Source organism: Anomaloglossus baeobatrachus, chromosome 4, assembly GCF_048569485.1.
Source record: "Anomaloglossus baeobatrachus isolate aAnoBae1 chromosome 4, aAnoBae1.hap1, whole genome shotgun sequence".
NCBI lineage: Eukaryota > Metazoa > Chordata > Amphibia > Anura > Aromobatidae > Anomaloglossus > Anomaloglossus baeobatrachus.
In genome coordinates this window covers 209,435,407-209,458,324 of record NC_134356.1, presented here as the reverse complement: position 1 = coordinate 209,458,324, position 22,918 = coordinate 209,435,407, and the positions used below count along the sequence as shown (strand labels likewise).

The 22,918-nt window shown below is 49.5% G+C and overlaps 1 protein-coding gene across 1 annotated transcript in view; it reads left to right on the top strand.

Moving 5' to 3' along the window:
- The window catches only part of FBXO38 (F-box protein 38), a 154,037-nt gene that overhangs the window by 3,274 nt on the left and 127,845 nt on the right, over positions 1–22,918 (top strand). The window contains exons 3-6 of the mRNA XM_075344640.1: positions 4,313–4,446; positions 7,698–7,861; positions 8,077–8,242; positions 8,331–8,468. Coding sequence (XP_075200755.1) covers positions 4,313–4,446; positions 7,698–7,861; positions 8,077–8,242; positions 8,331–8,468 — 602 coding nt within the window. The remainder of the gene's footprint in view (positions 1–4,312; positions 4,447–7,697; positions 7,862–8,076; positions 8,243–8,330; positions 8,469–22,918) is intronic.

The window sequence follows — 22,918 nt, the reverse complement described above, 5'->3', positions numbered from 1 at the left end:
CCTTTAATGGCTAACAAAAATTAAAATAAGAGGATGTTACAAAGCAAGCTTTCAAGACTCATCAGGTCTCTTCATCAGGCATGGTGAGTACCGTGAAGAAAAAACAAAAAGCCAGCACTAAATGTGCACTTCAGCACTAAAAATTCCAAACTGTACTTTTAAATAAAATATTTTGAGATTTTTGGAAAAAAAAATTGCAATTTCTTGAGCTACCCCGTCACGTCACGGCAAATCTCATTTGGGGCAGTCCTACACTAAAATATTTTTATAAAATGTGCCAAACTGCCTCACATATGAAATAGTAGAACTGCTCTTAGCAGCACTCACCTGGTCTATTTCAATCCCGTACCCATGACTCGGTCATGGCTGTGGGCGGGACAGGTCCAAGCAAATGCTGCATGAAGTAAATGGCCTGTGGACAGGGCCTGATGACTGAATGTGAACAGTCACCAACCGCCAAAATCTAGACAGATAAACCTAGAGTAGGACTGCCCCAAATGAGATTTGCCGTGACGTGGCGAGGCAGCTCAAGAAATTGCAATTTTTTGCCAAAAATCTCAAAATTTTTTATAATAAGTACAGTTTGGAATTTTTAGTGCTGAAGTGCACATTTAGTGCTGACTTTTTGTTTTTCTTCATTGAATTGGTCGGTGGCTGACCCCCACCTCGCTATGCACCCCAATTTGGGATGTATTCCACCTGTCTAGATTTTGGCGGTTGGTGACTGTTCACATTCAGTCATCAGGCCCTGTCCACAGGCTATTTACTTCATGCAGCATTTGCTTGGACCTGTCCCGCCCACAGCCATGACTCAGTCATGGGTACGGGATTGAAATAGACCAGGTGAGTTCTGCTAAGAGCAGTTCTACTATTCATATGTGAGGCCGTATGACACATTTTATAAAAATATTTTAGTGTAGGACTGCCCCAGATGAGATTTGCCATGACGTGGCGAAGCAGCTCAAGAAATTGCAATTTTTTTGCCAAAAATCTCAAAATTTTTTATAAGTACAGTTTGGAATTTTTAGTGCTGAAGTGCACATTTAGTGCTGGCTTTTTGTTTTTTCTATGGTGAATACCGTGCCTGATGAAGAGACCTGAGATGTCTCCAAAGCTTGCTTTGTAAAAATCATGTATTTTATTTTTGTTAGCCATTAAAAGGTATCACAACTACAAAATTATAATTTTGCTTCTCTCACTGAGAGCAATCAATCATGTTAGTTTACTGTGACTTATATCTGTATTTTGTATGTACGGCACCATGGAATCAATGAGTAGTAATAATGATCTAGACAATCCGGTAGTAAATTCCTATGTATAGAAAAGGGTCCATGTTAGCAGCTCAGTCAAACGTTATAAAGAAAACACTTCTTCAAGGAGTCATTGAGCTAATTAAAAATATCTTTTATTATCTATCATTAAAAATAATAATGCAAAATTGCCCACATTGGCAAACAGGTATTTCAGAAGGACAACACCCAGATAATCACAGAAGTAGATGCTGGACAGATGATGCACACATGCCACCTGTAATAACATGGCTAGCAAAGAGTGTAATCACAATGTTAACTGTCCCGGAAAGTACTAAGGCACGGAAGCTCAACTTTATAAGCTAGTGTTACAGACGTGGTGCCAGTGTTTCTATAAGACCACGTGTACACGTTAAGTGTTTGGAGAGGTTTTTTTTACCTCCAGTATGTGTAGGTCAATACCAGGAGTGGGTAATAAATACAGAAGTGGTGCTCGTGTTTCTATTATACTTTTCCTCTGATTGTTCCACTCCTGGTTGTGACTTACACATACTGAGGTAAAAACTCACCAAATACTCAATGTGCAAATGGCCTTAGAATCAGAGAATGGTAGAGTTGGCATGGACCTCCTGGGTCCTCTAGTCCAACCCCCTGCTCAAAGCAGGATTCACTAAATCATCCCAGACACATGTCCGTCCAACCTCTTTTTAAAGACTTCCATTGAAGGAGAACTCGCCACCTCTTGTGACAGCCTGTTTCACTCGTTGATCACCCTCACTGTCAAACGTTTTTTTTCTAATATCTAATCTGTGTCTCCTCCCCATCAGTTTCATCCCATTGCTTCTAGTCTTTCCTTGTGAAAATGAGAATAAAACTATCCCTCTACAGTGTGACAGCCTTTCAGATATTTGTAGACAGCTATTAGGTCTCCTCTCAGTCTTCTCTTTTGCAAGCTAAACAATCCTAAATCCTGTAACCGTTCCTCAGAGGACATGGTTTACAGACAACTCACCATTCTGGTCACTCTTCTCTGAACTTGCTCCAGTTTGTTGATGTCTTTTTTAGAATGTGGTGCCCAGAACCAGACACAGTATTCCAAATGAGGTCTGACCAAAGAAGGGTAAAGGAGGATAATGACTTCAAGTGATCTAGAATGTATGCTTCTGTTAACCCCTTAACGACCCATGATGTACTGGGTACGTCATGGATCGTGTGCCGTTAAGCCCCGCCCTCTGCCGCGGGCAGGTGGCGGCGATCCGCGCACATATCAGCTGTTTTCAACAGCTGACATGTGTGCCTGCTAGCCGCGGGTGGAATCTCTTCCACCCGCGGCCATTAACCCCTTACATATCGCTGCCAAAATCTGGCAGCGATATGTATATGCGCGCCGCCATGACAGTCACTTACCCCGCCCCCACCGGAAGTCACGTGACATGATCACGTGACTTTCGGTGGTTGCCATGGTAGCACAGGGTCATGTGATGACGCCTGTAGCTAACATGACTCACTTCCTCTCAATGCCGGAATACAGCCGGCATTGAAAGTCAAGCACCAAATCTGCAGTTCTCGGCTCTGTAACTGAGATCTGCAGATAGTGCAGAGCGATCGGATTGCTGATTGCTATAGCCTCCTAGGGGGATTAGTAAAATTAAAAAAAATTAAAAAAAAAAAGCTTTAAAAAATAAAACCTAAAAGTTCAAATCACCCCCCTTTCCCCCCCATTGAAAATTAAAGGTTTAAAAAAATAAAAAATATGCACACATTTGGTATCTCCGCGTTCAGAAATGCCCGATCTATCAAAATATAAAATCAATTAATCTGATCAGTAAATGGCGTAGCGGCAAAAAAATTCCAAATGCCAAAATTACGTTTTTTTGGTCGCCGCATATTTTGCGCAAAATGCAATAACAGGCGATCAAAACGTAGCATCTGCGCAAAAATGGTACCATTAAAAACGTCAGCTCGAGACGCAAAAAATAAGCAGTCACTGAGCCATAGATCCCGAAAAAATGAGAACGCTACGGGTTTTGGAAATTGGCGCAAAACGTGCGCCACTTTTTTTTTGGACAAGCTTGTGAATTTTTTTTAACCCCTTAGACACAAGTAAACCTATACATGTTTGGTGTCTACAAACTCGCACTGACCTCAGGCATCACATAGTGAACACAGTGAATAAAATATCCCAAAAACTATTGTACGATCACACTTTTTTTTTTTTTTTGCTCTTTTTCCGCACTTGGAATTTGTTTGCCGTTTTCCAGTACACTATATGGTAAAACTTATGGTTTCATTTAAAACTACAACTTGTCCCGCAAAAAACAAGCACTTATATGGCAAGATTAATGGAAAAATAAAAAAGTTATGGCTCTCGGATGAAGGGGAGCAAAAAAAACAAAAACGGAAAGTGCCCTTGTGCTGAAGGGGTTAATACATCCTAGAATGGTGTTTGCCTTGTTTGCTACTGCATCACACTGTTGACTCATGGTCAGTCTGTGATCTATTAGTATACCTAAGTCTTTTTCACACATGCTGTTGCCTTAAAGGAATACTTCTGTAAGAACGTATCACCTGTCCACAAGGTGGCTGATAACCGCTAAGACCATGGGGATCCAACCTCTGAGATCTCCACTGATTGGGAGAACATAACCTTAATTTTAATGGAGAGGACATAATATATATGTATATAAAAAAGTAAAACTTTTCCTGTTATCCAACATTTTACAAAAACTAAAAAAATAAACGGTTTCGATATCCCCTCAATCGTAATGACAAGAAAAATAACGTTATACTGTACAGTAAAAAGTATAACAGTGGCTCAATTGCGGTGTTTTTAATTTTTTTTTTTTTCTCCAACCCAAATTAAGATGTATAAGTTTTTCAATACGTGCCATAAAAATGTGAAGCCATCTTTTAAAAACGTATCCTTTATATGACAAAGTTTAGATTATTTTTCATAACTACTTTAAAAAGTATTTTTTCACAAATGCATTTTAGTTAATATATAAATAACCTTTATATGAATTGTAACACAACATAACACAATTTTTGGGTTTTCTGTGTAGATATCTGCCGCTGCAAGACATTATGTGCATGGAATGCTTGTCCAGGAAGCTGGAGGAAGCGGTGACTCTGTATCTGCGGGTTGTCAAAATGGTGGACCTTTGCGCTGGACGCTGGTGGGAGTATATGCCAACTGGTGAGCAGCAGTTATTGTCATTGTTTCTTTTTGACTTAGGGTACGTGCCCACGTGTTCACAGCGTTTTGGATGTAGCGTGTTTTCACTGTGTCCAAAAGCTCTGCATTGTACAGTACAAGCACAGTGGATGGGATTTCTAGAAATCCTGTGCCCACTGTGTTTGTTTTTTCCGCAGCAAACACTGACCTGCGGAGCGTCTTTCAAGACCGCAGCATGTCAGTTGTTTGCTGCGGATTCGCATGCGCTTCCATAGGAAGACCAAAGCGAACTAAACCCTGATCTTGGGTACCATCAGCAGCGGTCACCTGCAGAGGAGACTCGCGGACCCACAGGTCAGGATCCGCTGTGTCCAGGACACAGTGAGTCCTGATCGTGGGCACATACCCTAATTCTGCGTATGTGGTACCAGATTTTGGGACATAAAATATGCGCCAAGTAACTATATATCCGTCGCTTGATGAGCAATAATGGAGACAGAAGAATCGCTAATATGATTGTGCTGTCACCATATAGCATCATGTTATTGCTAGATCATCTTCATGTGAACAACATGCTGCCAATAAACCAGCTTTATCCTCATTGGACTGTGATTGCTGGCGATGTATTGTAGATCGGTTGGGGTTATGACAGCTTAGCTGGAGAACTTTTATACTCCTTAGTCCTGATGTATGTAAAGCGCTGTGGAATTAATAGCGCTATATAAATGAATAAAATTATTATTATTATTATTAGAATGGTGTCATGAGTGTATCTCGCTCATGGGAGACTCAGGGTGAATCTGGTGTCAGAAGGTCACAGCAACCATACTGCTGGCAGGTTCACTACTGTTATATAATAACATCTCATTCCTTGTGGTGCTGTAAGGGTTAAGCACCCTTTCCTGCCTGTCTGGGGGCTTTAGCTGTCAATCTCAGGTGTGGCACTTTGAGATCACTCCCCTTCCCTATTTGTCAAGTGATCGGATCACATGATGCCTGTGATGGAAACTGAAACGTCATTTCTATGTGGTCTACTTTGGAAGGAGCCGGCTCTGGAAAAAGTTTGTTGTGGTGTTTGCTGCACTGCAGCTGCCTGGAGTGTCTTTTCTTTGCAGGTCTATTTCCCCTGTTTGTATTCCTACCCTCGTGTTTCTGTATTGTAGGGGCGAGTCTAGTGATCTCGTCGGCCGGCTCACTAGACAGGGTGGGTTTAGGGCTAGCTGAGGTAATAAGGTAGCTGGCAACAAGTTGAAGGAACCTGTATAGGGATGGTAGGGAGATCAGGAGTCAGCTTGAGGTGAGTGCAGGAGGTGCCCCCACATCCCTCTCCCTAGCGGCAGGGACCTCTGTTTTATCGTGTCCCCTGTGGGTTGTAACATCTTCTGGGGGTTTACCAGGTACTAGGAAACCCCCGCTAGTCACGTGCGTGACAAATGAAGAGGCAGAATACATGTTCGATCACTGATAAAGTCATTCCCTGTTGGTATATTGACTGCTGACCTAGTTATTTTCTGGTAGCCCCTTAATTAATTAATTGACATTTAGGCATCCAACCGGCCATGACATTTTTTAATGCGGAAAACATTCCCCAATCAGTTTAGGCCCCATTTGGTGGGTACTCCCTGATTAGAAGACAAACGCCTTTTAATAATAATAATAATAATAATAATAATAACTATACCGAATATAATTTTTTTTTTGTGAAATGTGTAAATTATTTATAATAAAGTATATTTAACTTTTAAAAGTGGTTTTTTTTTTTTATTTTTTTTTTTTTTTTTAACATTGTAAAATTAGTAACCTACCCTTAGGTAGGCAATATCAGATGGCCTGATCGTCCGCTCTTTTCTAGTGGCTGCGCGGCCTCTTTGTGGACCACTCTGTGTAATAGAACGCTGTATATTTAGTAGCAGCTGCAATACCCTGTATGTCTCGCAGAATTAATATATTCTATCTATCTGATCCATACGCCATTCCACCATTCTGCAGAATTTCTGGATTCTTAGGGTATGTGCCCACGCTGCGGAAAATGCACAGAAAGCTGCGGATTTTCCAGAAATCTGCAGCACAGCTACTCCCCAGCCATTTCTATGGCATTTGGGAAATGATGTGCCCACGCTGCAGATTTTTCTGCAGCGGAAATCGTGCGGATTTTCGTGCGGAAAAATCTGCAGCATGTCAATTTATTGTTGCGGATTTTCATGCGGATTTTGCCTATTCAATTGAATAAAAAAAATCCGCTTTAAATCCGCATCAAATCCGCCTCAAATCCGCACAAAATCCGCACCTATGAAAAGGTGCGGATTCTGTGGGAAAGCTACGGATTTTCATGCAGAAAATTCCGCAGATACAGAGTCCCGTGGGCACATAGCCTTAGGCCATGTGCCCACGGTACGCTCGTACCTGCGGATATATTCGCAGGTACGGCCGCATGTTTCCCGCAGCTGGCAGCCGCAGCTATTTTTAGCTGCGAGTTTCCAGCGGAATAGCTGCGGGAAACATGCAGAGTTTCACGCGATTTACCTGCGGACGTCCCGGCCTCCATCTCCATAGTGGAGGGCTGGGATCTCCGCAAGTAAATCCGCATGAATAATTGACATGCAGTTAGGTGCGGCTGAGGGATCTCCGCAGGAGATTCCGCAGCCGCACTTTCCGCGGTGTGGACACAGACACTCCCCATGTCCCATAGGGTAACATGGGGAGTGCCTGTACATGCTAGAACCTGCGGATTTATCTGAAAAATCCGCAGGTTTTCCGCGGCAAACTCCGCAGCAAAAGCTCCCGTGGGCACATGGCCTTAGGGTGCATGGCCACGATTAGTATTTGCAGCGGTTTGGATGCAGCATACGTCAGCTGTGTCCTAACCGCTGCGGTGTACAGTACAAGCTTAGTGGATGGGATTTCTATAAATCCCGTGCCCACTGTGCTTGTGTTTCCGCAGCAAACACTGACCTGCGGAGCGTCTTTCCAGACCGCAGCATGTCAATTGTTTGCTGTGGAATTGCCTGCGTCCTCCGTAGGGAGAACACAACCAAGAGACCGCAGCGCACGGAACCCTGATCGTGGGTACGAGCAGCTGTGGTCTCCTTCGTTCTCCTGCGGAGGAGACGTGCCCCCTCCCCCCGGTCAGGACTCACTTCGTTCTGAACGCAGCGAGTCCTGATCGTGGGCACATACCCTTAGTTTCCATAGCATATTAAATTTTAAGACTTGGGTTTCCATACAGATGGTGTTGTCGCTGATTGATGTTGCTTGTTTTCCTATTCCTGTAGGTTTCACAGATTGCAGTTTTCTGAAACTTCTTAAGAAGATGCCAGATATTGAACAGCTTTATGGCCTTCATCCGAGGTATTTGGAGAGGCGCAGAGTTCGGGGCCATGAGGCCTTCAGCATTCCCGGTGTGCTAGAAGCTTTGCAATCTTGCCCAAACCTTCTGGTGAGTGACTCTTTAAGCATGTCCAAAACCTCAGTAAGAGCGGTAGTGTCGCCGGTCCCTGCTGTGATGTCATCTGTCGATCCTCCGTAGATGTGTATTAATACTCAGAAAGCTTTGCATGTTCAGTCTTCAGAGTACTTTTCTCATGTACCAATGTGTACTGTAACCTAATCGTTTAAGACCTCAATTTCTCTTTATTGCCGCACTATCACCAGGGTGTGGAGACTTCACATCTGGAACTTGTAGAAGCGATATGGACGTACATGCCACAAGTTCACATTCTAGGCAAGTTTCGGAATCGCAATGGAGCTTTTCCCATCCCCCCAGAAAATAAACTCAAAATACCAATTGCTGCAAAAATCCAGACCTTACATTTAGTTGGTAGGTATCTGATATATGCAAAAAATGCTTTTCCACTGATTTTGACTTAAATTTACTAAGATGTTGCCACATTTTATTCTGTATACAGGAGTGAATGTTCCTGAAATCCCGTGCATTCCTATGCTGCGTCATCTGTACTTAAAGTGGGTGCGTCTTACCAAACCTCAGCCTTTTAAAGACTTCTTGTGCATTAGTCTCCGAACCTTTGTGATGCGAAATTGTGCTGGTAAGAACCGAGGAAGAGCGTTAAAGGAGTTATGTCGCAATAGAATATAATGTTAATGTTGCAGACATCTTGTAAATAAATATTTTTGTAATATTTAATGTATTAAAAATGATGCCCCATTTAAAAGATAAGTACTTATGATGTTCGATACGGCACCCCTTAGTGTTCGTGCTACTGGCCGCTCTGCCCGTCCTGCTAACATTCTTCCATTGGCCGAGTATGCGCATTACCATTTCTGTATTTCTGCCGGCCGGATCTAATACAGCTGACTGACATTTGGTATGTGCGGGGAGCGTCTGAAGTGCCTGTGTGTTGATGCTTCCTTCACTCGGCTGCGGCAGCAGTTATGATGAACAATATTAAACCTGCCCTGCCCGGCTTCTTCTTTGCAGTAGGAAATTAAAGTAAAGCAAGCATAGTTTCCCTGTTTTCTGCTGCTGGCAGTGCAGAGTGCAGTAGTTGTGATGAGTTTGTCATAGTGATTGCTGCACTATACACAGGCCACATAGATCTCAGCCGCACTCTGCAGCAGTCCGATGACGTACTCCTCATGGTTAACAGCAACTGGGAAGGCAAGGAACCGCTGCCTGCTGCCCTCTCAGCTTCCACATGTCCTTGCTTCTCCTTCCACACTTCTCCCACTGGCTGGTGCTGTCTGTCTATTTTATGCTCCTGGTCTATTCTCCCACAAGTCTTCTGCTCCCCAGGTCCTGGCCTCTCCTCCCTGGTGTCCTCCGTTCCCCACAGCTCCTCAGGTCCTGGCCTCTCCTCCTTGGTGTCCTCCGTTCCCCACAGCTCCTCAGGTCCTGGCCTCTCCTCCCTGGTGTCCTCCGTTCCCCACAGCTCCTCAGGTCCTGGCCTCTCCTCCCTGGTGTCCTCCATTCCCCACAGCTCCTCAGGTCCTGGCCTCTCCTCCCTGGTGTCCTCCGTTCCCCACAGCTCCTCAGGTCCTGGCCTCTCCTCCCTGGTGTCCTCCGTTCCCCACAGCTCCTCAGATCCTGGCCTCTCCTCCCTGGTGTCCTCCATTCCCCACAGCTCCTCAGATCCTGGCCTCTCCTCCCTGGTGTCCTCCGTTCCCCACAGCTCCTCAGATCCTGGCCTCTCCTCCCTGGTGTCCTCCATTCCCTACAGCTCCTCAGGTCCTGACCTCTCCTACCTGGTGTCCTCCATTCCCTACAGCTTCTCAGGTCCTGGCTTCTCCTCACTGGTGTCCTCCGTTCCCCACAGCTCCTCAGGTCCTGGCTTCTCCTCCCTGGTGTCCTCCGTTCCCCACAGCTCCTCAGGTCCTGGCCTCTCCTCCCTGGTGTCCTCCGTTCCCCACAGCTCCTCAGGTCCTGACCTCTCCTCCCTGGTGTCCTCCGTTCCCCACAGCTCCTCAGGTCCTGGCCTCTCCTCCCTGGTGTCCTCCGTTCCCCACAGCTCCTCAGGTCCTGGCCTCTCCTCCCTGGTGTCCTCCATTCCCCACAGCTCCTCAGGTCCTGGCCTCTCCTCCCTGGTGTCCTCCGTTCCCCACAGCTCCTCAGGTCCTGGCCTCTCCTCCCTGGTGTCCTCCGTTCCCCACAGCTCCTCAGATCCTGGCCTCTCCTCCCTGGTGTCCTCCATTCCCCACAGCTCCTCAGATCCTGGCCTCTCCTCCCTGGTGTCCTCCGTTCCCCACAGCTCCTCAGATCCTGGCCTCTCCTCCCTGGTGTCCTCCATTCCCTACAGCTCCTCAGGTCCTGACCTCTCCTACCTGGTGTCCTCCATTCCCTACAGCTTCTCAGGTCCTGGCTTCTCCTCACTGGTGTCCTCCGTTCCCCACAGCTCCTCAGGTCCTGGCTTCTCCTCCCTGGTGTCCTCCGTTCCCCACAGCTCCTCAGGTCCTGGCCTCTCCTCCCTGGTGTCCTCCGTTCCCCACAGCTCCTCAGGTCCTGACCTCTCCTCCCTGGTGTCCTCCGTTCCCCACAGCTCCTCAGGTCCTGACCTCTCCTCCCTGGTGTCCTCCGTTCCCCACAGCTTCTCAGGTCCTGGCCTCTCCTCCCTCGTGTCCTCCGTTCCCCACCGCTCCTCAGGTCTTGGCCTCTCCTCCCTCGTGTCCTCCGTTCCCCACAGCTCCTCAGGTCTTGGCCTCTCCTCCCTCGTGTCCTCCGTTCCCCACAGCTCCTCAGGTCTTGGCCTCTCCTCCCTCGTGTCCTCCGTTCCCCACAGCTCCTCAGGTCTTGGCCTCTCCTCCCTCGTGTCCTCCGTTCCCCACAGCTCCTCAGGTCTTGGCCTCTCCTCCCTCGTGTCCTCCGTTCCCCACAGCTCCTCAGGTCTTGGCCTCTCCTCCCTCGTGTCCTCCGTTCCCCACAGCTCCTCAGGTCTTGGCCTCTCCTCCCTCGTGTCCTCCGTTCCCCACAGCTCCTCAGGTCTTGGCCTCTCCTCCCTCGTGTCCTGCGTTCCCCACAGCTCCCCAGGTCCTGGTCTCTCCTCCCTTGTCCTTGAAGCCAGGAGCAGAGGCAGTGAATAGGCAGCAGCTTCTTTTACTGGTGCTGCTGACCGTTCAGGGCACAACAGTTGTGATAAGTTTGTCATCTGACATTGTACTATGCAGAGGCAGGTATTTGCTTCATTAGACTGCTGTCACTGCCTGTACATAGTGGTCAGAGGGGAAACTCATCACAACTGCTGCACTCAGAGGACAGCAAGACACTCAGTGTTCTATTACCTGCAGATCTTATCTGATCTCTTTGCCAGGCCTTCCACAATTTTTGCCTTTCTTTCACTTGCAGTTTTGTCAGAGGGAAGACTGACTTGCTGTAAGGGATGTTCCCCAGTTTAAAAATAAAAAATCACTAACATTATACTAAATTTTACATTTCTTTGTCGCTCCATTGGGAGACCCAGACAATTGGGTGTATAGCTTATGCCTCCGGAGGCCACACAAAGCATTACACTTAAAAGTGTAAACCCCTCCCCTCTGCCTATACACCCCCCGTGCATCACGGGCTCCTCAGTTTTATTGCTTTGTGGAAGGAGGCACACATCCACGCAAGCTCCACATTTTAGTCAGCAGCAGCTGCTGACTATATCGGATGGAAGAAAAGTGGGCCCATACAGGGCCCCCAGCATGCTCCCTTCTCACCCCACTCTGGTCGGCGGTGTTTGTTAAGGTTGAGGTACCCATTGCGGGTACAGAGGCTGGAGCCCACATGCTGTTTTCCTTCCCCATCCCTTAGGGGCTCTGGGTGAAGTGGGATCCTAACCGGTCACCAGGCACTGGGACCGTGCTCCCTCCGCAGCCCCTGAGGGAATCTGCTGGACAGGAGACCGGGTATCATCAGGGACAAGGCCCTGCTACTCTGAGGTACTCTGTGTCCCCTTGGGGACGGCGCATAGAGCGCCTGTGTAATGGACACTGCAGCAGCTGCTGGATGTGTTTGTGCGCCGGGACTACCGCGCTGGCCGCGCTTGTTTGCCGGCCGCGCTTATAACTTTAGTCTCCGGCTTTTGCGGCCTAGTACCGCATATTCCCGCCCCCGGGCCTGCCGGTCAGGGGTAAGGGCGGGACGCTGCACTGGACGTCAGCGCTGAGGGCCGGAGCATACTTTGTATCCTCCTCCCCCCTCACTGAGCACCGTGGGGCACCAGATTCCCGCACTTTTACAGGCACGCCCACGGCTCCCTCCTCCTCTCTGAACGCCGGCAGCCATTGCTACAAGCACTTCAGACGCTGGAGAACTTCAGAGGGGAGACAACTCCGAGCTCCACAGCTCTGGGAGGCCCAGGCAGGGAATCTGGTGGTCACACAACCGCTGAGAGCGGTCGGTAAGCCGCACCTGTTATAGGTGCTGGTCCCCCTGGGTGCCGAAGTGTATATTTATATGCTTATATTGTATACATTTACTGTACGGCCGCACTACTAGCGTTTGGCTATATACCCTCACTGATTACTCTAAGAGGAGAAACAGCATGTCGTCCGCAAAAAGCAAGGGTACCAAAGCACAGGCTTACTTTGCAACCTGTACCTCATGTGCGGCAATGCTTCCTGCAGGTTCCACCTACCCTCATTGTGTGCAATGCTCGGCCCCTGTGACACTCACTCAGCCAGAGTCTCAGCCACTGGTGGGACCCCCGGCCCAGGTGGAACCTCCGGCCCCCACTGTCCAGGTGACAGGGACAGAGTTTGCAGTATTTGCTGACAAACTTTCTGAGTCTATGGATAGATGGTCTGCTAAGATTCTAGAAGCTTTGCAGTCCAGACCTGTAACACAGGCCCCGGGCACTGTTGATTCATTGCCCCCATGCCCCCCTCGGTCGGAGCAGCAAAGTGCTCCTGGGTCGACTCATAGGTCCCACGGGGAGGACTCCGACACGGACCGCAGTCCCAGACCGACTAAGCGGGCTCGCTGGGAGCTTCCCTCGACTTCATCTCACTGTTCAGGGTCTCAGCATGAGGACTCTCTGGAAGATGAAGCGGATGTGGCAGATCAGGGCTCTGATCCTGACGCCGTGCTCAACCTTGATACGCCTGAAGGGGACGCCATAGTAAACGACCTTATAGCGTCCATCAATCAGGTGTTAGATCTTTCTCCTCCAGCCCTTCCGATTGAGGAGTCAGCTTCTCAGCAGGAGAAATTTCATTTTAGGTTTCCCAAACGTACACGGAGTGCGTTTCTTGATCACTCCGACTTCAAAGATGCAGTCCAGAAACACCGAGCTTTTCCGGATAAGCGCTTTACTAAGCGCCTTCATGACACACATTATCCCTCCCCCCCCCCTGACGTAGTCAAGGGTTGGGCTCAGTGTCCCAAGGTGGATCCTTCAGTCTCTAGACTGGCGGCCAGATCCATAGTTGCAGTGGCAGATGGTGCATCACTCAAGGATGCCACTGACAGGCAGATAGAGCTCCTGATGAAATCCATCTATGAGGCTATCGGCGCGTCCTTTGCTCCGGCATTTGCAGTCGTATGGGCACTCCAAGCTATCTCAGCTTGTCAGTCTGAGATTAATGCGGCCACACGGGCCGCTACTCCGCAGGTTGTGTCATTAACCTCTCAGGCGTCGGCGTTTGCGTCCTACGCCATGAATGCTGTACTAGACTCTGCGAGCCGTACAGCGGTAGCATCCGCCAATTCAGTGGCAATCCGCAGGGCCATGTGGCTACGTGAATGGAAGGCAGACGCTGCTTCCAAAAAGTTTTTAACCGGTTTGCCGTTTTCTGGCGACCGCCTGTTTGGCGAGCAATTGGATGAAATCATTAAACAATCCAAGGGTAAGGACTCGTCCTTACCCCAGTCCAAACCTAACAGACCTCAACAACGGAAGGTACAATCGAGGTTTCGGTCCTTTCGGCCCTCAGGCAGGTCTCAATTCTCCTCGTCCAACAGGCCTCAAAAGGGTCAGAGGAACTCTGATTCATGGCGGTCTTAAGCACGTCCTAAAAAGACCGCCGGAGGAACCGCTCCCAAAGCGGCCTCCTCATGACTTGCGGACTCCCCAAACCGCATCCTCGGTCGGTGGCAGGCTCTCCCGCTTTTGCGACGCCTGGTGCCCACATGTCCAGGACCGATGGGTGAGAGACATTCTGTCTCACGGTTACAGGATAGAGTTCAATTCTCGTCCTCCGATTCGTTTCTTCAGAACATCTCCGCCCCCCGAGCGAGCCGATGCTCTTCTTCAGGCGGTGAACGCTCTGAAGGCAGAAGGAGTGGTTATCCCTGTTCCCCTTCAACAATGGGGTCACGGTTTTTACTCCAACTTGTTTGTCGTACCAAAAAAGGACGGATCTTTCCGTCCCGTTCTGGACCTCAAACTGCTCAAGAGACACGTGAAAACCAGGCGGTTCCGGATGGAATCCCTCCGCTCCGTCATCGCCTCGATGTCCCAAGGAGACTTCCTAGCCTCAATCGACATCAGGGATGCTTATCTCCACGTGCCGATTGCACCAGAGCATCAGCGCTTCCTGCGTTTCGCCATCGGGGACGAACACCTTCAGTTCGTGGCACTGCCTTTCGGCCTGGCAACAGCCCCACGGGTCTTCACCAAGGTCATGGCAACAGTGGTAGCAGTCCTACACTCTCAGGGACACTCGGTGATCCCTTACTTGGACGACCTTCTTGTCAAGGCACCCTCTCGGGTGGCATGCCAACACAGCCTGAACATTGCTCTGGATACTCTCCAGAGGTTCGGGTGGATCATCAATTTCCCAAAGTCAAAGCTGACACCTACACAATCGCTGACATATCTCGGGATGGAGTTTCATACTCTCCCAGCGATAGTGAAACTTCCGCTGGACAAACAGCGATCACTACAGACAGGGGTGCAATCTCTCCTCCGAGCCCAGTCGCACCCCTTGAGACGCCTCATGCACTTCCTAGGGAAGATGGTGGCAGCAATGGAGGCAGTTCCATTTGCACAGTTTCATCTGCGTCCTCTTCAGTGGGACATTCTCCGCAAATGGGACAGGAAATCGACGTCCCTCGACAGGAACGTCTCCCTTTCTCGGGCAGCCAAGGCCTCCCTTCAGTGGTGGCTTCTTCCCACTTCCTTGTCGAAGGGGAAATCCTTCCTGCCCCCATCCTGGGCTGTGGTCACGACGGACGCGAGTCTGTCAGGGTGGGGAGCGGTCTTCCTCCACCACAGGGCTCAGGGTACCTGGACTCAGCCAGAGTCCTCCCTTCAGATCAATGTTCTGGAGATAAGGGCAGTGTATCTAGCCCTAAAGGCGTTCCAGCCGTGGCTGGAAGGCAGGCAGATCCGAATTCAGTCGGACAACGCCACGGCGGTGGCATACATCAACCACCAAGGCGGCACACGCAGTCGGCAAGCCTTCCAGGAAGTTCGGCGGATTCTGCTGTGGGTGGAAGCCACAGCCTCCACCATCTCCGCAGTTCACATCCCGGGCGTGGAAAACTGGGAAGCAGACTTCCTCAGTCGCCAGGGCATGGACGCAGGGGAATGGTCTCTTCACCCGGACGTGTTTCAAGAGATCTGTTGCCGCTGGGGGAAGCCGGACGTCGACCTAATGGCGTCCCGGCACAACAACAAGGTCCCGGCATTCATGGCACGGTCTCAAGATCACAGAGCTCTGGCGGCAGACGCCTTAGTTCAGGATTGGTCGCAGTTTCGACTGCCTTATGTCTTTCCTCCTCTGGCACTGCTGCCCAGAGTGTTACGCAAGATCAGGTCCGACTGCCGCCGCGCCATCCTCGTCGCCCCAGACTGGCCGAGGAGGTCGTGGTACCCGGATCTGTGGCATCTCACGGTGGGTCAACCGTGGGCACTACCAGACCGACCAGACTTGCTGTCTCAAGGGCCATTTTTCCATCTGAATTCTGCGGCCCTCAACCTGACTGTGTGGCCATTGAGTCCTGGATCCTAGCGTCTTCAGGGTTATCTCAAGAGGTCATTGCCACTATGAGACAGGCCAGGAAACCAACGTCAGCCAAGATCTACCACAGGACGTGGAGGATCTTCTTATCCTGGTGCTCTGATCAGGGTTTTATTCCCTGGCCATTTGCCTTGCCCACTTTTCTGTCCTTCCTTCAATCCGGAATGGAAAAGGGGCTGTCTCTCGGCTCTCTTAAGGGACAAGTCTCGGCGCTCTCTGTATTTTTTCAAAAGCGTCTAGCAAGGCTTCCGCAAGTACGCACGTTCCTGCAGGGGGTTTGCCACATAGTCCCCCCTTACAAGCGCCCGCTAGAACCCTGGGATCTGAACAGGGTGCTAACGGTTCTTCAGAAACCACCTTTCGAGCCAATGAGAGATATTTCTCTTTCTCGCCTCTCGCAGAAGGTGGTCTTCCTCGTGGCAGTCACATCACTTCGCAGAGTGTCTGAGCTAGCTGCACTGTCATGCAAAGCCCCCTTCCTGGTGTTTCACCAGGATAAGGTGGTTCTGCGTCCGGTTCCGGAATTTCTCCCTAAGGTTGTATCCCCTTTTCATCTCAATCAGGATATCTCCTTACCTTCTTTTTGTCCTCATCCAGTTCACCAATGTGAAAAGGATTTGCACTTGTTAGATCTTGTGAGAGCACTCAGACTCTACATTTCTCGTACGGCGCCCCTGCGCCGCTCGGATGCGCTCTTTGTCCTTGTCGCTGGCCAGCGTAAAGGGTCGCAGGCTTCCAAGTCAACATTGGCTCGGTGGATCAAGGAACCAATTCTTGAAGCCTACCGTTCTTCTGGGCTTCCGGTTCCTTCAGGGCTGAAAGCCCATTCTACCAGAGCCGTGGGTGCGTCCTGGGCATTGCGGCACCAGGCTACGGCTCAGCAGGTGTGTCAGGCGGCTACCTAGTCGAGTCTGCACACTTTCACGAAACACTATCAGGTGCATACCTACGCTTCGGCAGATGCCAGCCTAGGTAGGCGAGTCCTTCAGGCGGCGGTTGCCCACCTGTAGGAAGGGGCCGTGTTACGGCTCTATTACAGAGGTATTCTTTTACCCACCCAGGGACTGCTTTTGGACGTCCCAATTGTCTGGGTCTCCCAATGGAGCGACAAAGAAGGGAATTTTGTTTACTTACCGTAAATTCCTTTTCTTCTAGCTCCAATTGGGAGACCCAGCACCCGCCCCTGTTCCCTTCGGGCTGTTGTTCTTTTGTGTACACATGTTGTTCATGTTGAATTGTTCTTTGGTTCATGGTTTAAGTTCTCCGAACATCCTTCGGATTGAATTTACCCTAGACCAATTTATAAGTTTCCTCCTTCCTGCTTTTGCACCAAAACTGAGGAGCCCGTGATGCACGGGGGGGTGTATAGGCAGAGGGGAGGGGTTTACACTTTTAAGTGTAATGCTTTGTGTGGCCTCCGGAGGCATAAGCTATACACCCAATTGTCTGGGTCTCCCAATTGGAGCTAGAAGAAAAGGAATTTACGGTAAGTAAACAAAATTCCCTTCTTTTTAACCCTAGCTGGGGTTAGGAGAGGGTTATGATTTGCATGAAAATTTAGGGTTAGAGAGGGGATTAAAGCCCCTATACACACTAGACTAAGGTCAAACAAACACACTGATTAGTCTCTGTTTCCCCAAAAATAAGCCATAGTTGGATTTTTGGAGCTTTTTTGAGTATGCTTAGAATAGAAGCTCTTCTCCAAAAATAAACTCTAGTTGCAGTTCCATAAGAGAGTGTCCAAGTGGCTAAAACAGTTAGACTACAGCAGCACTCTTCATCAAAGAAAGCAGACATCTCCCAAAAGAAAGTAAATCCAACCCCCTCAACAAAAAAATAAAATAAATGATAATGAAAAATCGCACTCACCAGACCCCAAACAAAGTTGGCAAGTTCCCCGATGGTGGATGGGCTCTCACACAGGGATCTGCATTGCAGTCAGTTACCTCGCCGTTCCAGCTGCATTACACTGCAGCTCTCCCAAACAGATTGGGTGCCAATATTACTCCACGCGACTGATACTGCTTCCAGTCACATGGGGAGCAACCGCTGTAGAACGCAGAGGGACTTAATGGTGACGCAGATTTGTATTTGAGAGACCATTCACTTGTCAACTCTAATTGTTTGGGGTCTGGCAAATGGGGTAAGTTTCTGCTTTCTTTTGGGGGTAAAAACAAGATCTTGATGCTCCAGAATGTAATGACTTGATTACATTTTAATAAATGTTGATGATTTTTTTTTTTTTTTTTAAATTTATTTCTTTGTTCAAGAATAAATGTGGATTGTTGTTCATGGGAAAATATAAGACCTCCCCTAAATATAAGCCCTAGCGCATCTTTCGGAGCAATAAATAAGACCCTGTCTTGTTTTCAGGGAAACTGTATCAGCAGGGTTATCCAAAAGGCTGATATGTATGGGGTCTTCCTGTCTTTTCCCTGGCAAATAATGAAGCCCAGTCAGAGACCATGATTTTGGCTATATATTACAATACTGTTGAAATTGAAGTTTATAGTACAAGCGGACTGATTACAGGTTCAAGTCCCTCAAAGGGACTAGGCAATAAAGTAAGAAAGAAAATAAAAATATATATATTTCTTTGTCGCTCCATTGGGAGACCCAGACAATTGGGTGTATAGCTTCTGCCTCTGGAGGCCACACAAAGTATTACACTTTAAAAAGTGTAACCCCTCCCCTCTGCCTATACACCCTCACGTGAACCATGGGCTCCTCAGTTTTATTCATTGCCACCATGAGACAAGCCAGGAAGCCAACGTCCGCCAAGATCTATTACAGATCTTGGCAAATCTTCCTATCCTGGTGCGCTGATAACGGCTTTCCGCCATGGCCGTTTGCCTTACCCACATTCCTTTCATTCCTACAATCTGGAATGGACAAGGGTTTGTCCCTTGGCTCTCTCAAGGGCCAAGTATCGGCGCTATCCGTGTTTTTTCAAAAGCGTCTAGCCAGACTTCCGCAGGTCCGCACGTTCCTGCAGGGGGTCTGCCACATGGTCCCACCTTACAAACGTCCGTTGGAACCTTGGGATCTTAACAGGGTCCTGACGGCTCTTCAAAAGCCGCCTTTTGAGCCGCTGCGGGATGTCTCTCTCTCCCGTCTTTCGCAGAAGGTGGCCTTCCTGGTGGCAGTCACATCTCTTCGGAGAGTGTCTGAGCTTGCAGCTCTGTCATGCAAAGCCCCCTTCCTGGTTTTTCACCAGGATAAGGTGGTTCTGCGTCCTGTCCCGGAATTTCTCCCTAAGGTGGTATCCCCTTTTCATCTAAATCAGGATATCTCCTTGCCTTCCTTTTGCCCTAATCCAATTCACCAGTGTGAAAAGGATTTGCACTCTTTGGATCTAGTGAGAGCACTCCGGTTCTACGTGTCTCACGGCGCCCCTGCGCCGTTCAGATGCACTGTTTGTCCTTGTCGCTGGCCAGCGTAAGGGCTCTCAGGCCTCCAAGTCAACCTTGGCTCGGTGGATCAAGGAACCGATTCTCGAGGCCTACCGTTCTTCTGAACTTCCGCTCCCTTCAGGGCTGAAAGCCCATTCTACCAGAGCCGTAGGTGCGTCCTGGGCATTGCGGCACCGGGCAACGGCTCAGCAGGTGTGTCAGGCAGCTACGTGGTCTAGTCTGCACACTTTCACGAAGCACTATCAAGTGCATACCTATGCTTCGGCAGACGCCAGTCTAGGTAGGCGAGTCCTTCAGGCGGCGGTTGCCCACCTGTAAGAGGGGGCCGTTTTCGGCTCTTGTTATTGAGGTATTCTTTTACCCACCCAGGGACTGCTCTTGGACGTCCCAATTGTCTGGGTCTCCCAATGGAGCGACAAAGAAAAAGGGAATTTTGTTTACTTACCGTAAATTCCTTTTCTTCTAGCTCCTATTGGGAGACCCAGCACCCACCCCTGTGCCCTTTGGGCTGGTTGTTCTTTTGTGTACACATGTTGTTGATGTTGAATTGTTCTTTTGGTTCATGGTCTTCAGTTCTCCGAACATCCTTCGGATTGAATTTACCCTAGACCAATTTATATGGTTCACGGGAGGGTGTATAGGCAGAGGGGAGGGGTTACACTTTTTTAAAAGTGTAATACTTTGTGTGGCCTCCAGAGGCAGAAGCTATACACCCAATTGTCTGGGTCTCCCAATAGGAGCTAGAAGAAAAGGAATTTACGGTAAGTAAACAAAATTCCCTTTTTTTTTTTTTGGGTACTATACTTTGAAGTCCCATTACAGCACTTGAACCTGCAGTCATCTGATCTGTTACAACAGCATTTTTGTATTTAGTAAGATCACTGTCGCCTATGGTCACTAGCCACAGGCTGGCTTTCATAGGAGCACCGCCATGTCAGACACGGGCTTTCTGAATACCCCCCGAATGTGTTTGCGACTCCTTAGCAAACCGTGATCCTGTCGATGGACCGTGTATATTAAATAACGCTGTCAGAGATTGACAGTGCCATTTGATGTGTTAATGGCAGCTCCCAAAGTTCAGCTTTGCTCACTGCTGTTAGAGACAGGTGATAGGTAACTTACACAGCTCCTGAGCCGGCCTCATACATGGGCAGCCAAAATATGACATAATGATACGGCTTCTGTTGGGAAAGGATAAAAAATAATTTCACCTGACTAACGTTTTTCCTCATTCCTTAGGTGCTTGCGAGCCAGTTTAAAGGGTTGTCCACTGCTCAGACACCCCCTTCTCATACCCCATGTTTTCCCCTTTTAAAATAAAAAAGTTTATACTCCCCTCCGCCTCCGGTGCTGTTCCACCGATGTAGACGTTTGCTTTCCCGGGGCTCAAGTGAGGCTGTTGCGTCACACAAGTTCTATGCCCAATCACAACTTGATCACCTGTTATTGCATTTTAATGCAATTTCTTTATCGTTCCTTTGGGAGACCCAGACCTTGGGTGTTTAGCTTCTGCCTCCGGAGGACACAGAAAGTACTACACTTAAAAGTGTAGCTCCTCCCTCTGAGCTTATACACCCCCTGGTGAGCCAGTCCCAGCCAGTTTATCGCTTTGTGTTCAGGAGGCATACATCCACACATGCATTCTCATATGATTTTTTGCTTTTTGGAAAGAGATTGAAGAAGTGTGGGTCCATGTCTGGACTCCCGGCATGTTCCTTCTCACCCCACTGTGTCGGTGGTGTTGTAAGGTTGATTTCCAAGGCTGGAGCCTTACATGCCGGGCTCCTTCACCATCCCTCCTGGGCTCTGGATTGAAGTGGGAGCCAGCGCGGTCTTCATGCCTGGCAGGAGACCGGTCTCCGTCCACAGCCCCTTCAGGACTCTGCTGGACCGGAGCACTCATCCCCAGGGACCTGGCCCTGCTTCTCAGCAGCTAAGTACCTGAGACGTTCATATGTTGGGGGTCTCTGTCCTTTATTGTATGGGGAGAGTGTGTTTGCTGTACTTGTTTTTGGCATTTCCGGCGGGTTCTCTGGCTTTCGCCCGAGAACCGCGCCGATGGTGCCTGCGCGTCGGCCTCGCTGCTCAAATTTAGGCCCCGGCTTCGCCGGAGGCCTAGTTTCTGTAACCTGCCCTCGCATGTCACTCATGCAGAGGGACAGGCACGGCTCCTCCCGGCGGCCGTCCTGCACAGGGGAGGGACACTCCCCACTGCTTGTGAGTGACTCCTCCCCTGCAGGTCTCTATGGCCCTCCAGATCCCGCCTTCCTACAGGGACGCCCCCTGTCCCGCCCCCTCTCTTCGCTTCGGCGGCCATTTTCTTGGACAGCGTTCACTCTGCGCTGGGCCATCCTGCACTCTGCATCCCTGCTGAGGTGCTGTGCATTGGGGGTCCGGGCTTCGGGATCTGGAGGGCACACAACACCGCTTCCAGCGGTCTGATAAGCCACAGCCGGTCTCTGGTTGTGGACCTCTGTATATACTCCCTGGGGTTCATTCTCTTTGTAGAAGTTGTCCCCACTCCAGCAGCATGTCTCACACGAGGAGCAAGGCTCCAAAGCTTTATACTGTATGCGCTGCATGTAAGCTCCTGCTGCCTGAATCGAGCACCTATCCACATTGTGATGTCTGCTCTAACTTGGAGGTGCCACAGCCTGGAGTCTCACCCCCAGTGGTCTCTCAGGCTGCTTCTGCACCTGTGGCTGAACGCCCGGCCTGGGTAGAGTCCTTCTCTAGGTCTATCTCACAGTCATTTGCTGAGTCCATGGGACTTCTGTCCAGGACTTTGATGAATATGCATCAGCCCCCTTCACAGGGTTCCTCTAATGCTCTTGCTAAGGGTCCTTTAGGATCCCTATCATCTGACCTCCGTCCACCGGAGCTCACAGAGGATTCATCATCAGGGCACAGACCCCGACCTCCTAAGAGGCGCCGCAGGGTTTCCCCTCCCTCCTCATCCCGCGGTTCTGATTCAAGAGCTGACTCGCAAGATGAGGAGGATGCCTTTACAGGGGGCTCGGAGGCTAACTCCATGTGCCCCATTGATCTTTCCGAGGGTGACTCAGAACTTAGTGACTTGATTGCTTCCAGTAATTCTGTACTGGATCTCAATCCACCAGTATCAGAGGAGCAACCCTCTCTGGCAGAAAAGCACCAGTTTACCTTGCCTAAGAGTAAAGAGTGTGTTCTTTAACCACTCCAGTTTTCAGACCGCTGTGACCAAACCCAGGGCCTGTCCTGACAAACGCTTCCCAAAGCGTGGTTCTGATGACCGTTTTCCCTTTCCACCTGAGGTGGTCAAGGAGTGGGCTCACTCCCCAAAGGTAGACCCTCCGGTGTCTAGGCTCTCAGCCCGGACCGTTGTGTCGGTGGCTGATGGCACTTCCCTTAGGGATGCCACTGACCATCAGATTGATCTTCTGGCCAAATCCGTGTATGAAGCGGCGGGGGCCGCTTTTTCCCCAACTTTTGCAGCAGTGTGGGCTCTCAAAGCCATCTCTGCTTCTCTAGAGGAGATGCATTCCCTCACCAGGGAATCTATGCCCGAGATGGTTGCCTTAACTTCTCAGGCTTCAGCTTTTTCATCTTATGCCATGTCTGCCATGCTAGAGGCTGCTCAACGCACTGCGGTGGCTTCGGCTAATTCCCTCGTTATCCGCAGGATCTTGTGGCTTCGAGATGCAAGG